General features: G+C 34.0%; 2 protein-coding genes across 2 annotated transcripts; one reads left to right on the forward strand and one right to left on the reverse strand.

Moving 5' to 3' along the window:
• Nucleotides 1-1,110: 1,110 nt before the first annotated feature.
• Nucleotides 1,111-1,701, reverse strand: LOC106669615 (probable 28S ribosomal protein S16, mitochondrial). The gene has a single exon (XM_014399198.2). It carries the CDS (start codon nucleotides 1,592-1,594, stop codon nucleotides 1,202-1,204), a length of 393 nt encoding a protein of 130 aa, XP_014254684.1. The 5' UTR covers nucleotides 1,595-1,701; the 3' UTR covers nucleotides 1,111-1,201.
• Nucleotides 1,702-4,178: 2,477 nt separating this feature from the next.
• On the forward strand, nucleotides 4,179-11,645 carry LOC106669607 (poly(ADP-ribose) glycohydrolase 1-like). Its single transcript, XM_024224736.1, has 15 exons — nucleotides 4,179-4,827; nucleotides 6,764-6,882; nucleotides 8,000-8,159; nucleotides 8,226-8,425; nucleotides 8,488-8,629; nucleotides 8,918-9,011; nucleotides 9,084-9,260; nucleotides 9,331-9,495; nucleotides 9,551-9,799; nucleotides 9,857-10,034; nucleotides 10,103-10,241; nucleotides 10,583-10,713; nucleotides 10,775-11,043; nucleotides 11,097-11,273; nucleotides 11,450-11,645. Exons 3-15 carry the CDS (start codon nucleotides 8,029-8,031, stop codon nucleotides 11,633-11,635), a joined length of 2,238 nt encoding a protein of 745 aa, XP_024080504.1. The 5' UTR covers nucleotides 4,179-4,827; nucleotides 6,764-6,882; nucleotides 8,000-8,028; the 3' UTR covers nucleotides 11,636-11,645.
• Nucleotides 11,646-15,386: the final 3,741 nt, after the last annotated feature.

Consider the following 15,386-nt stretch of genomic DNA (forward strand, 5'->3'; position numbering starts at 1 on the left):
GTGAGGAACTGTTTAGCACAGTATATACAAGAAAATAATTCGGTTATTCCCAATCGTTTTGCACCGTTTCAGCTTTTTGCTGGCTTCAGTACTAGTTCTGTCATGGATGATGAATCAGGAATGCGCAAACTACATTTTTATCAACTCACAGAGGCTATAAAGAAATTTCACAAAATTAACTTTGTTAAAATGTTGTAATATTATTAAAGGTTGGAATTTGTAAAATAAAAGAAATACTGCATCTTGACCTGAGTTGATCTATTGTGCTCCTCTGTTACTGTAACTCACTAGACAGCTTCAGGTAGTTAATCAACCTCCATAGCATAGACAGCAGAGAGGCCTTGGTGTAGAATCTTGTGAAAAGTTGCCTTTCTACTTGACACCTTTCGATAGTGGAGAACCTATGTGGGACTTTCTAGAGACTAGGCATTTGCCTATTTGGAGTTGACTACCTAACAAGGGAGCTGTTAAATGACAGTTCCGTAGTGCAGTCAGAGCAATAAAACGATCATCCCTAGCTGTCGTACATTGTAGACGACCACTACCTTCTCTTAACTCGACTTCCAATCACACTGTAGAACATTGTAGATGGTAGAATGTGGCGCCCCCAGGACATGAGCTATGTATCGGACACTAAGTTCGTCGTTGGCCAAAGCAACTGCCCAGGTGAGATCTTCCCAACTTTAAACCATGCTATTAATAATTAATTTTTTACTCAAATTTGTTTAATCAAAGAAAATAAATTAAAAAAAAATAAATGCACTCGACAAGTTGGCCCTTGAAATGATGAAATTATTTTTTTTTGTGTGAGTATAATATTTCTGTTAAAAAGTTATTGTGGTGCATGTAGACTTTTTTGTTAGTCAACTACAAGCAAGTAAATAAATAGTAACTTTCAATCAATTTTGATGTCAAGTGTGATTCGGCATTTCGCCATCTTCAGTAATAAATGTCTCAATGTCACAGTATCTATGTGGCTGACAGTGGAATGCCATACACAAGCCAGACTGGACCGAACTAACGAGAATTGGCAGTCCAAAATAATTGGAGGCGACCAAATTGCAGATGCATCTCCTTTTGACCCCATGGAAAAAAAACCTGACAAAATAGAGAGAAAAATGCTATGATATTTTAATTGTAAAATTAATTTTAGTTACATGGCTATTTACAGAACAGTAATAATTATAAAACTGGTTGAACATTACGAAGGGGAGTCTTCTTTCTTTTCTAGATTTTGTTTCCTGTTCCTCCAGGCGGTCATGAGCGTCGTCGGGTGGAGCGAGAGGAAGCCGGAGAGGCCCAGCAGTTCTGCGACCGGAGTCGAGATCTCGGCCCCTTCGCCGATCCAATAGCCAATTCGCTCGAAGTTGAAGGCGACCAGCTTCTCACCGTTAGTGTTCGGCATCGGGTCGAAGCTGCCGAGCTGTTCGATCGGCTGGTCGTGCTGGTTACGGCGCTTCATCATCACGACGATATGGTAAAAGGGACGATTCGTGCAGCCGCGGCGTGCCAGCCGGATCGCCTTCGCCGCGTACTTTATGCACTGGCCACCGCCGCTGGACGGTAACATGAAAGCAGTCGCCGGTGCTGTCATTTTAATCACACTCAGCAACAGAAGGAAGTCAAGGAACAACGACCACGAGAACAGCAATCTCCAGGAACGAACCTCCCTATCTACAGACTGTAGAGTGTAGACATCAGTACCGGCCGGCGGCCACCGGGCACCAGAAACCAAAACATGATGAAGACGCCCTCTACTTCCACTTTTTACGTACGTTGTAGACGTCACAATTCGTACATGAAACTTATAAATTCAGGCATTCTCCACTTTAAAAAGATAGTCTTACTCTAAAACACCTAATCCTATTCTTTCGTTTGTTCTAGAGCCATCTATATACCAAATCACTGTATCTGATGTTTTCTTGAATTCTTTCTCTCCTTTTTAGTCTGTTGAGACTGTATAATGTAAAGAGAGTCATGTATTCAAGTTTCTAAGAATTGGTATCAAATTTTATTCATTATAATTGTGTGCTTGAAGAGTTTAGTTCCGACTAAATTTGATTGCTCACTAACGATATCACTTTTTAATAAGGTTTTTATTACATTTTTAACTTCAGAGGGCCGGATCGCGGTGGTTAAGTTCATAGGTTGACTCCCGGCCTTAGCCCCTTCGTCCGCCTTTTCGTTACCCTCCAGATCTTTGTGTCCTGGTACCCAGATAACAACCACCGTTTTCCCGAGACGCTCCAGATCAAAATATTTCTCCAACAAAAGCGCAACGAGAGGATCGACGGAGAATAGCAATAACCGCGTTGCTGTCATCGAAAGAATTTTATTAATATTTATATATACACCTTTATTATTATTACGGTAGGTAACTTTAACCATCCCTAACAGGCTCTAACGGTTTGGACCGGTTTACATACCAACCTTTTACTGCATTTGGACTAATTTACAAACGTCCAAAGAATAAGGGTCGGTTAAAATTTCGGTTATAAAGTTAAGTTTCCTCAGAGGTAATTATTCATTAAAATTTGTTACGTTCCGAACGTTTTAAAATAAGGGGAATAATTTCATTAACAGAAGTAAAATTAGGGAGTGAAGAAAAAAAAACTTTTTTTAAATACGGTGAGTTAACTAATTTGTGTTGAGAAACCCAATCAAGGGCTATCAAAAACTCTGTCATTTCAGCAGATAACGCATGCAGTTTTATTTTTCAATCGTTCTTAAATACCATATCCTCCGAAGTCAGGTCATTTTATGAAGTGGGAAGTGAAGTTTATGAAGTGAAACTAACTTTAAAAAGTAGTATAAACATTTTTATTATTGAAATAATCTCCATTGGCTTACGTAACATAACCCCCAACAAGAAGCAAAATAATTTTGATTAAAATAAAAACTATGGGCGATTTACCCCGACAGACCGGTAAGGCGACAGAAACGCTAGATTTCAACATTTTCCGGTCGTCGCGGTAGGGTATACTCACAGCGCCGTAAGATATGAATTCAATTATAAAATAACTCTTAACAAAAAAATTTCAAACGTGAACGTCAGCAAACATTTATCATCAGACTTTATTAGTTATTTGTATATATTTATCCTTATAGAAATCATAGGTGTTCCTCAAGGTCCAATCTTTGGATCATTGTTATTTTCCCTTTACATAATGATATATCCTCATCGCCATCCTTATCGCAGGCATCCTCATATTGTAGACCGTAATACTACAAAAATTGTATGAACGTTGAATAAAACAACAAACAACAATTGAAATTTTATTATTTAGATTTTCTTGTTTCTACAAAAAGGTCGTAGTAGTAAAAGAGTGAAAGAAAACAAAATACATTTATTTCAAGGCGCTGCAACTAGGCTAAGGGATACTTGAAGTCTTAAAATTCGATGTTCCGAGCAACTAGGCCAGCCTACTGTCCAATACAAATTACAATTCTAAAAGACAAAGCGGTATTACTCAAAATGTAAAGTATCAAAAAAAATCAGCATGTCAAAAATAAACAAAATGTCGTTTACCCCGACCAGACAATCGTTAAGGCGTCAAAACGCTAAATTTCAACATTGCCCGGTCGTCACGGTAGGGTATACTCACAGCGCCGTAATATGTGGATCCAATTAAGAAAGATCTCTTAACAAAAATTTCCGACATGAACTAAACGTTTATAATCAGATTTATTAGTTATTATTTATACACATAGAAATAATATGTAAAATACTGGGTACTGAAATATTTATCTATAATAGATAGATCATGTTATCGAGGGTAGCACAAGGAAGCGTACTAAAACCATTCCTTTTATTTAATGTATAATAATTCGGACACTTTTACAATGAACTAGTTATTAGAATGTGTTGTTTCATATTGAATTTAAACCCAGCACCTGGCAGACTTCAAGAGAAAATTCCATATTTCATAAACTTAAACTCATCAAGTTTTTCAATTTTGTACGGTTTGCCCTTGAGGACTGCAGAGTGATGAACTTTAATTTCGTGTGGAGATCCAGCACTGAAGATGGCGAAATGTCGAACGTCACATAACAGACCAAAACAGCGAGAATTGGCAGGGTAAAATTATCGGAACTTTGATACTACCTAGCAACTTAAATGAAACACTCTCCACGAAAATACAACGATGGGTAATGTGATATTGTTAACGGGGTTTTTGTTTTTAAAAAAATCAGTGATATCGAATGCGCGTGTTGTATTTTTTGATATTGCCGTGTATAGGAGGACACTTCTGAAGTGGGTTTAATGTCATTGATAAAAATTTTCCCCGTGGTGTAAAAATATAAGGGCAAATTGGATTCTGGACATGCGATCTGAGGATGGAATATGCGCAAACCGTGCCTGTGGGGGATCTGTCGGAAGGGGGGCACCGATCGTGATGGGGGTCCGCCACGCTTTTAAGATATTAATAAAACTCTTCGTTCGTACGGTTAGGTTAAATTTCGAAAATGCTTATACCTAAGGCGTTAAGTTTGGTATTATTTTTGTTGCAGCCTTGTCCTGATCTTTCTCGCTATTTCGGTGTTCCCTATGCTCTTTCCGATACCTGCCCGGCTGCGACGCTATTTTAATTCCCCGTCCCTTTTTCGTATAAATAGACGGTTATCGTTAACAGGAGAGAAATGGCCAAAATAAACAGTGGCTTTGGTCCTGGCATCGCCTGATAATCGTGCGAAATGTGATTTTTGTCCCTTTTTGGAGATGTAATATGATTTATCGCTCTTCGATTCGGCCGAAGATTCTGTAACTAGCCGTTTAAATTTGTGCAGAAAAGTCTTTTTGACATCCTCTCCCGAAGGATATCGAAGGTACGTACCCTACTAACACATTCTGTGTATCGCTAGGACCCTAAGGAAAATTAAACCCTTGATGGGACTTCGTTGTTTGACCCTTTGTAAACACTATAACCTTCCTTTCGTTATTGTATTAAAATCACGTTTTATCCATTATTATTATAAAAATAAATAAGCATGGTAAATGCTTAAACAATTTTCCAATAATGATTATTTTCATAAAACCCAAGTTTGAAGAAGTGATTTTTTTCATTTGTGTTTTCATCAATGTGGCTTTGTTTTCTTACAAAACAAAACTGAAAACTAAATTTTAATAATTATGATAAATTGTATCATTTTTTATTTATAACAAAAAATAATTTTTTTAAATGTCTATTGACGTTGGAAATTAGTGTAATAATTAACAAAATTGGAACATTATTGAACAAATAGATTTTAAACCACTAATAACCAATTTAGAGAATGTAGTAATTTTTAGAGTAATTAGAGAGTATAGTAATTTTTTAGTGCATTTATACAATTTTCAATTAAAAATATTTTAAAGATACAAGTCTACATGACTTGGAATCGGAATTTTCTTTAGTAATCCTTAATTTAAATAAACAAAAATACTGCAATAGCACATTTTCTGCAATGTAGCCTTTCATAAATTAGTGTGTATATTTGAACTTTCTAAATAAGCTAAAAATATTAATTTAAGTCTACAAGTGTGCAATAAACAAAATTATGTGTGTGTGTGTGTGTGTGTGTGTGTTCATATATACTGTATTTGTAAATAATAGTGTAAATTTTACAATTTCACATCAAATTCGCATTAACAAACTATGCACTATTTGTAAGTTTGATTCTTCTGCGTGCTCTATGATTATATATTTCCTTTCGAATAGATTCCAATATGTAATTGGAATACTGATAATTGTTGTGCTAGACTTTTGCTCAGTGGTGTTCCTATGGTTCAATCATTGGTCCATTGTTATTTTCTTTACATAATGATATATCCTCCTACTCTCTCTCTCTTTCTCTCTTTTTTTACTCTCTATCCCTCCCCCTGACTCTCTCTCTCTCTCTGTTTCTCTCTCCTACTCTTTCTCTTTCTCTATTTTTCTGCACCTTATACACTGTTCAGCTTGATTCTATTAGATGCGTGCGGGTAAGTGCAACGATCTAATGGCTCATTGCATACACTAAGTATTTCTGAACTTTTCGCTTATCTCTCGATTATAAATATTGAAAGGAATTTTATTGTATACATTTTCCTGTCTCTTCAAAAGGTTCGTAGTTTTGAAAGAGTCAAAGAAAACTTTTTTTTTCAAAAGTACATTTATTTCAAGGCGCTGCGCCTAGACTAAACCGGGGACACTTGAAGTCTTGAAATTTGGTGTTCGGTGCGACCAGACCAGCCTATTGTCCAATACAAATTGCAAGATCTAAAAGGCAAAGCAGTACTACTCAACATGTAAAGTATTGAAAGAAAAAAATCAGCGCGTCAAAAATTAACACGTTAGTCGGTTTACTCCGACCAGACAATCGCTAAGGCGTCAAAAACACTAAATTTCAATATTCTCCGGTCTTCACGGTAGGGTATATTCACAGCGCCGTAATGTATGGATCATGAAAGATCTCTTAACAAAAATTTCCAACATGAACATCACTAAACATTTATCAACAGACTTAATAGTTATTATTTATTTATTAGAAATCATATGTAAAATACAGTGTACTCATAATATTTTCAACCAAAGGTTATCAGATCATGTTATCAAGAGTACACAAGGAAGCATACTAAGACCATTCCTTTCATTTAATGTATAATGATTCATATACTTTTTCAATGAACTAGTTAATAGTATGTGTCATTTCATATTGAATTTAAACTCGGCACCTGGCAGACCTCTAGAGTAAATTCCATATTTCATAAACTTAAACTCATCAAGTTTTTCATTTTTGTAAGGTTTGTCCTTGAGGTCTGCAGAGTGATGAACTTTAATTTGGTCGTTTTTGTGTGGAGACTCAGCAACGAAGATGGCAAAATATCAAAAGGCATGTAGCAGACCAAAACAGCGGTGATAGGCAAGTGATTATCGAAACTTTGATACCCATTAAATGAAACACCCCTCTCCACAAAATTTTTGATATTGTCATGTACAGATGGATATTCTGAAGTGGGTTTGATGCCATTGATGAATAAAATGCAAAAATTAATAGGGATATTTGAAATTTATTCATTTTCTATTAATTTTAAATAAAATTAATATTAATTTTAAATAAAACCTATATATTCTTGTTAATTGGAAAAAGCAAAATAGAAAATACAAACCAAAAACAACATTTTTAAAACCTCATTTTTAATCATGGATTTCCTTAAGAAAAGTAAACATGAAAACTACTCATTTTGTAAACAATCATCTTGTCTCGCCTTTTCTCCATTTTAATCCAGGTTTATTTCTCTTTAACCATGGACTGACATCATCTTGAACCAAAATTTTGCAATATTATTGTGAGAAAGAGTCATCAAGGTCACCGGCAAGTGCATATCACATAGGCAGTTTGCGTTTCTCAAAGTGTGGTGTCCTGTGCTTTAGCCTAATTCCAAGATAAACGAAAACTTAAATAAACAAAAATCCTGCAATAGCTCATTTTCCAAAATATAGCCTTTCATAAAGTAGTGCATGCATTTAAAGTTTTAAATAAGCGAAAAAAAATTTTGGAGAAAGATTTCATTTTACTTTCAACACTTCCACCTTGTTTTTTCATCCCTTCTCTTCTCCACCTCATTAAGCAAGTACCTGATACTTTGTACTTAATTTCATTTTTTATGTTATGTTTACATATTTGTTTATTTATCTCATATCTTAATTAATTATGTAAAGCCTCAGTAGACAATATAATACAATAATAAAAACCATTTAGCTAATATTTCTATTTTTGTTTATATAAACATAAGTAAATAATTACTTATTGTTAAAAATAAGCATATATTCTTGTCAAAAAATAATTTTTTCTCACTGATATAATGTTATTTATACAAATTAAGTCATGTTTTATTTGTTTAAATTGATTACCTTTTACCCTTTTATTAAGATTACCAGTTTTTTTAAAAGATTTTTCTATAGTTGCTCTTGATCTTGAATGAAATTATATCATTTTAAGGTTCATAGTCATATAGTTGAATTAATTTTGTTTCTAGCTTCATGATTTGAATACCCATTAGCAAAAATGGCTTTAGTTATGTTACCATGTGACCTTCCTTGGTGGCCTACGATAGTACATCACCTAACACAAATCGCCACCGCCAAAACTTCCAAAGATTTAATCAACCCTATGCAGAGGATTCACAATTTGTGCAAGTATGGAATAATCAAGCAACACGTAAAAAGATACAATACGAAGGATTAACATTTTAAATATTTTAGCGTTGGCCTTGACCCGGATGAGACGGATGCACCTGACCTTGAGGTTTTTGAAGGTTTAAGCAAGTATCTGGACGAAGAGATGTCTGAAGAAGAGAGGAGTATATTTTTTGACCATACCCTTCCCAATATTGTACAAAGTGCCTTGGATCTTAAAAGGCTGCGTCCCCCCAACGGCCTTCATTTCAGCTTGCAACAACAAGGTACTGCTGGTTTTTATATTCTAACACACTTTTATTCTCCACCAATCTGATGCTGATTTCAGTTGACAAAGTTGAATTTGAAAGGGAATTTGTCACGTCTCTTCTGGCACACTGTTTCTTTTCCACTTTTCCTAAAAGAACTTCCAAAACACATCCCACACTTCAAGATTTTAACTGTACTTATTTCTTCCGCTATCTACATTTGTAAGTAATTACAGAATTATCGATAAATTTATATATAGATGTAATATATAGAAGCAACACTTGAAAGCCAAGTAATTAAATAAATAATTAGTAAAAATAATCTTTAAAAATGTATAATTTTTTGAAGTTCCTAAAATATAGGGATTAATACTAAAAATTAGACTTTTTTCACATTATTTTTTTACCGGGCACTTTGTTATTCAAATTTCAACTGTTGCTTTTTGTTTTTATTGTTTAATACCAGCATATAAAAAAATATTAGTTTTTTATAGGAAATATTCATTTTAGGAATTGGCAGAAAGCGAAATTACTCAGTCTTCTTCATTATTTCAATATAATAAACAAACACACACACCACAAAAAAATAGTCTTGTCAAGACAGGTATTGATCGCTTTTTAAAAAAATCAAAATTCATACTTAAACATTTTTTAATATAATTTAAACCTTTTAAAGGTTATGTTAGGAACTCATTGGTTAACGATAGAAGACTGGTCCCAGTGTAAACTGCCGTTATGTCCGTTGCTAATAAGAAGAAATGGTGATATTAACTGTGTAGGGTCAGACCATATGATTGTTTGTGGTAGTTCTAGTAGATTGGGAGGTAAAGTACTTTCCGATGGAAAATCTATGGTAAGATATTTTTTGTCGTGAAACAAAATTATAAATTTAAATATATATATATTTTTGTGTGTGTATACAGGAGTGTATCCAACTTATCACTTGTCCTGAAATGCTTATAATCCTTCTTTGTGTTGAAGCATTGGAAGATAACGAAGTTATAATTTTAGAAGGGGTTTTACAGATTTCAAGAATTACAGATCCAAAAGGAAAGGCTAGTATTGAAAAACTGACAGACCCGAATTCCGTAAGTAAAATAGAAAAATAAATATTTAGCCGAATGTTTAAACTCAACTTTTCAGCTGACATTCTGCTGTATGGACCCAGATGATTTTTCAACCCTGCCCATTCTACAGTATCAGCAGGACAGCATACTAAGAGAGCTTAATAAAGCACTGCTTGGATTTCGTCAGAAGCAGCCTACCAACAATTTGCTCCCAANTAGCCGAGAGTCTGACGCCTTAACCACTCGGCTACCGCGGCCCCGGCTTTCTCCCATAGGTGAATCATTCAGTTCAACACCAGAAAAAGACCATTCATCGAAAAAAACTGTAATTTCCAAATATAATTTAAACTTTGCTTCATCCTACTAAACACTTTGGTTTTAGGAATTGCCAGTAAAGCAGTCTGACCATTTACTTGTAAGTAGAAGATTTATTGTGCTCGGTTCATCCGGTGAATGCCTACCTATTACAAGAATCCCTTCTCGCTATTCTAGCTGTCATTCTACTTCCCCAGACCTAGAAACAGAATATCATTCAGCTCGAACAAGTTTCACAGAAGAGGGTGAGAAAAATAAAGTAATAAATATAATCCTCACCATTGCTATATATTAATGATATAAAAGTATTCAGAATCTGAAGATGCTGCTGTCCGGAGATACAGCTGTAATTTGGAAAAGTGTGAAAGGAGAAGTATATTTGCAGATAGGCTTAAAGAAGCATTGAACAGGGCAGAGGTTGCTTCCACAGAATCTGAAATTTCAGATTTAAGGTAAAGACCTTTCAGTTAGTGATGGTTGTTGGTCTGCAAGTCGTTGAAAGATGTTGGATGGGAAAGATGTAACAGCAAATCTTCTGTTTCACCAAAACATATCTCAAAATACATGAATTGAAACAAAAGATTTGCTGTTATATCTTTCCCATTTGGTCCAACCAACATCCTTATAATTCAACAACCCAAAGAAGAAATACCAATAAATTACATATTAAACTGATTGGCACTTGATCACTATACTGACAGACCCAGTATAATGAACAAGGCTGGTCATTTTTTTTTTTTTTTTTTTAAAGAGTCAAATATTGAGAGAACTACAAAAAATAATTATTTGGTAGATATGATCGAGAAGGGTCATGTGGGTTTGTACTTGATGGTGAATCTCAGAAGAATGAAAGTTTTAAGGAAAAATTACAGCAGCACAGATCAGCCTCGTCAAAGTATAGTTTCAGTACAGACTACAGCTCAGGTACAACATTTGAAATTATTCAAACATTTGATTTTACACCTTTAATTTTCCTTTGTTCTAGAGTTGGAGCATGTTTACGAGCAGCTCGGCCGGTGGTTGGACGAAGACAAAACAATACCACAAGACATGGACATAAAAGCCATCAGGGACAAGGCGGTGAGGCAATTCGCTGGCAATCTTCTCAAAAGAACACTCTCTGAAAGCTTTGTCGGCATTCCTGTCACCGACGGGTTTCAAGAGGAAGAAATCCCAGCAAAAAACATCAAAATTGCCGCAAGGAGTTTAAGTCTCGAACTGGCAAGGCATAGGAATAAATTAGCTGCCCAATTAGTAAGTCAATTAATAATTTACTGTTTTATCTTCTAATTTCACGTTTGTTTAAGGTTTCTATAGTATTAAACCAAAATGATGATCTAATGCCTCTTGCAACTTTCAATTGGGGTTGCTCTTCAAAAAAAGGCGACCCTCAGCTTAAACTTTTGATTCAATGGCTTGCAGCAAGTGTTGCCCTCTTGCCCCACGTTCTTTATTTTACCGCTACTAATGCTGAATTAAATAAGGTACTTTATGCTATAGTTCTAATACTCTGCTACAATACTTTTATGTTTAAAAACAATGATAGCATCAGTAAATTATTTAAATGATTAAATTGGAAAAATTCCAAACTTATGTCTTACAATATATAATTTTGTTTAACTATTTTAATTTACTACAATGCCTTTTTTTTATAATTCAGTTGGATACTGTATGCCGTGTGCTGCTTGATCGACAGTGGAGTGTTGGTGATCTGGTGACTGCTCTGTTGAAATATTGTGAAAATAAAATATTTCAGCAGGAGGACGCAGACTGCTTATCTCTGTTCGAACAAATTATAGGAATGGAAGAAAAATTGAGTTACCTCTATGAAGACCTAAGCCCATAACAAGACCTCTTTGACTGTCAATAATTATTTCTTGTGCCAAAAAGAAAACTTTCAATGCTGTGAAAGTTTATTTTTATAAGAACAATTTTTAAAAAGGTGACAGAAGGTGGATGAATAGAAAATATTAAAACTTTCACTGGAACACTTTTTTCCTATTCTAAACCAAGCTCGAGCTCAGGTTTTTGTTTTAGCATATTTTAATAACAATAAAAAAATAGTGCCAATTAATTATAATTGTATAATAATTTAAAATTTATCATTTTATAAAATACTGTTGAGTTTTGTTTTGCTCAGTCAGTCATCCTGAAATATACATAAAAGGGGAAGACAATATCGTCAGTATTCGGTTTGTTCTACTAAAGCTCAAAGATGAGATAAAAATGATGGTAGTTGTTCTGAAATGTATGATTACATTTTTGTTGACTGAAATGTATGTTGCAGTATCAGTAAAATTGTGATAATAGAATTTAAATTTCACACTTAACCAAAAGACTATTTAAATGTGCTAGCAATGTTATATGATCTTTTCTTTCTCTAAATTTATCTAGTCATAACTGCATTCATACATCGCATTTATGTTTATTGTTTTTGTTTAAAATGATGTAGACAATTTTAAATTAAGTGCTTCTAATTATTCATTATGCTGTTTTCTAGGATTGTACAATCATTTGAAGCAATTCTGTTCAATAACATTCTGTTTAAAAACATTTCAGATGGAACACAAATTTGTGCATTTAAAAGCTTTATTTGAAAAGTTACAATAATAAGTCTTCCAAATGTCAAAATATACCAAAGTCATCAAGCTTAGCAATACAAAACCAATAGATTAAATTTAAAATTTAAAAAAAAATCATAAAAGTAAAAGAGTGGTGTGTTTATATTTATACTAAAGTTCACAAACTTAAATTATATAAAAAGCATATCGATCCTGGTTCAGTTTATTACAAAAGGTGGCAAACTTATATTTAACTACATAATCATTGTTTAGTCTAGATTAGAAATTAATTTACTTTTCTACATATGATTATAGCTTTGCAAAAGTTTCTGCTCTGTAAATGTGTGTATTGCTTGAGATTATTAGTTTTGCCAATTCAGATTAGATTAAACTATTAGATGAAAATTATCGATGTTTGATGAGTTTTCACTTGTTCAACTTCAAACAATTCCTCATACATCTTTTAAGCTACTTTTCATTGAGTGCTTCCGATAGGCCAAAGTAGGCTTATTGAAAACGTCACATTTCTGTGATTAATTTATGTAGCAATTTCATGTTAATGGCAGTGAAGTGACATGTAAGATTATGCCTTTATTAGATATTTAAGCCAGAATCTTTGGAAATAAATAAAATAATATTTATATAATTCAATAAAGGATTGTTTATTTTTTTTTTTTATTATTATAATGTCTATTCCCCCCCCCCATGACACACAGGGAAGATGGGCAATAAAAAATTAGCCAAGGTAAGTTTGATAAGGACACCTATTACCTTTTGTGCTATGTTAAACTGCCAAAAACATGGATACTCCAGACAAGAGATTAAAAAAAAGTCCTCCAATCAACAGGAATGTATCCCAGGAAAACGGCATACAAAAAAGTTCATCAAAGAACTATCACAGAAACTAATGGCAGAACTAGTGAATCTAGGACTTATTAAGATTAGGAAAGACCTTCAAGCAAAATATAACAATGCAAAATGGAATTAATTTAGCGGTAACAACATCAGAAATTCATGAATTTTAATAAAAATTATTAATTATGATAGTTTAAAAGAAAATTTACCAAAACTCTGAGATATCATTTAATGGTAGAATAAATTGTTAGTTAAATTTTAATCTATCAGTAAATGATTTTCAGTGTTTTGGTGAATTTTCTTTAAAAACATCATAATTCATTTTTTTAAATTAATTTCTGATCTTGTTTAATTCGGTTTATATTAAAATATGTATGTTGTAATTAATGTAACGACAAAAATACAAATAGTTTGAAATAAACAATTTTTTTAATCTTTGAGTGTATATCTCACTCTATTGTATACAAAGAAAAAATATTGTAAATAATGAACATAAAATATGAAATATAAATAAATTGTTACATCCGTTAAGTACAAAGACAAAAATTAGTAATAGTTTTAAACTTATTGGCATTAAACTGTTAAATAAATTGCCAGTAAACATATCATCATTACCTGCATATCAATATATAAAAAAAAAAAGAATTGGTAAGTGGCTACAAACAACCTCAATTTACATTTCAAGTTAATTTTTTAAGACTGATGTAGTCTGCATGTAAAATTAAAAATGCAACTGATATAATCAAACAATAATGTACCATATATTATTGTTCACAAATAAAAAATTGTTCTTTTTTATGCATCTTATATGTATTTTTCCTTACATGTATATATTTATACCATCTTTCTCTTATAATATTTATGGTAATATATTTTTTAATAGGCTTTGCTTTGTTTGGAGGTCAAGGTCAGGGGAAGACCAAACAGAACAGCGTGGGCTTCTCTCACCCTCTTCGACCCGAGATGTACTGGCACCAACATCTCTCTATGACTCCTTTATATAAAATGACCAAATAATCCTGTCCCCTAGGGATAAATCCCCCCGTCTTAGGGATAAGTTTTATTTGTTAAAGCAAGAAAAAATTAGGATAAACGATGATAGGGAACAAAGGTTGTAAATCTGAAAAGGCGATCACCCAGACGAGAACGACGTGACGTCCCCCTCAAATCTGGCAAACATAACTTTGAAATAATTACACCATTGGACAGATAGATAAGAACGTCGAAGGGTGTCGCAGACCCAGACTGGAACACATCAAGTTTCCCATGAACCTGGAGAACATAGTTGCAATATCATTCAATTAATTAAGGTTTTCAGTTGAGATAAAAAGAGTAGCGGCATATCAAGCTGAAGGTCATGGGTTCGAATCCCGCTCGCGACAGACTTTTTTATCTCAACTGAAAATCTTAATTAATTGGTCAAGCGGACCACGAAAAATAATGAATAATTGAACAACCAATCAAATAAATAACTATCGTCTAGTTATTTAGTGCTGAAGGGTTGTCACACAGTCAAAAATATGTAGTGACATGGGACATCATAAATTGGGGTCGCGTCAACCATGTGCGTGACACCCATCTTCGCCGGTTCACTCCTGATTCTCCTTTCCACCCCTACTCCAGTAGAGAAACTGGTATAAAAAGGGATGACTGAGAAATCAAAAGTAAGTCAAAACCAGAGACTCACCCTCAGGGAGTGAACAGTCAACTCCAAGAGACAATCCAGAACAGAAGTAACTGCACTCTGTCTGGGACTCAAAAAGGGAATAAGGGAAAATCAGCCAGCCAGAGCCAGCGAGGAGCAGCCATTGCGACCCGTCAAACCAAGTCAGCGGTTGAGAGAACAGACAGAGCTGGGGATGCTATGGACACTAATCATGGCGAGCGTCATTTGGGGTAAGTCCCTTTGTTAATAGACTCATCCCAGATTTAGAGTTGTGGGTGACTTTTAGATTGATTAAGATTCTGTTGTTTGGGTACAGTTAAGAGACGGAATTGTGTTACAATAAATGTTAAGGAATATACTCTATGGTTTATTAAATTCTAGAACCTTACCTTCCCATACACAAGAATAAGGAGCGACGCGCTTACGCCGACTCCTCTCTTGTTGCTTAGAGAAAAGTAAGCGAATATTGAGAGATTATTCAGCCGCCTCGCCGTCGTCCACTTACAATAATATCC

Source organism: Cimex lectularius, unplaced genomic scaffold (assembly GCF_000648675.2).
Source record: "Cimex lectularius strain Harlan isolate CLEC.00 unplaced genomic scaffold, Clec_2.1 scaffold8, whole genome shotgun sequence".
Lineage (NCBI taxonomy): Eukaryota > Metazoa > Arthropoda > Insecta > Hemiptera > Cimicidae > Cimex > Cimex lectularius.

Excerpts from the sequence above, each read along its gene's own strand:
- LOC106669615 (XM_014399198.2), bottom strand. The coding sequence starts at position 1,594 with ATGACAGCACCGGCGACTGCTTTCATGTTACCGTCCAGCGGCGGTGGC.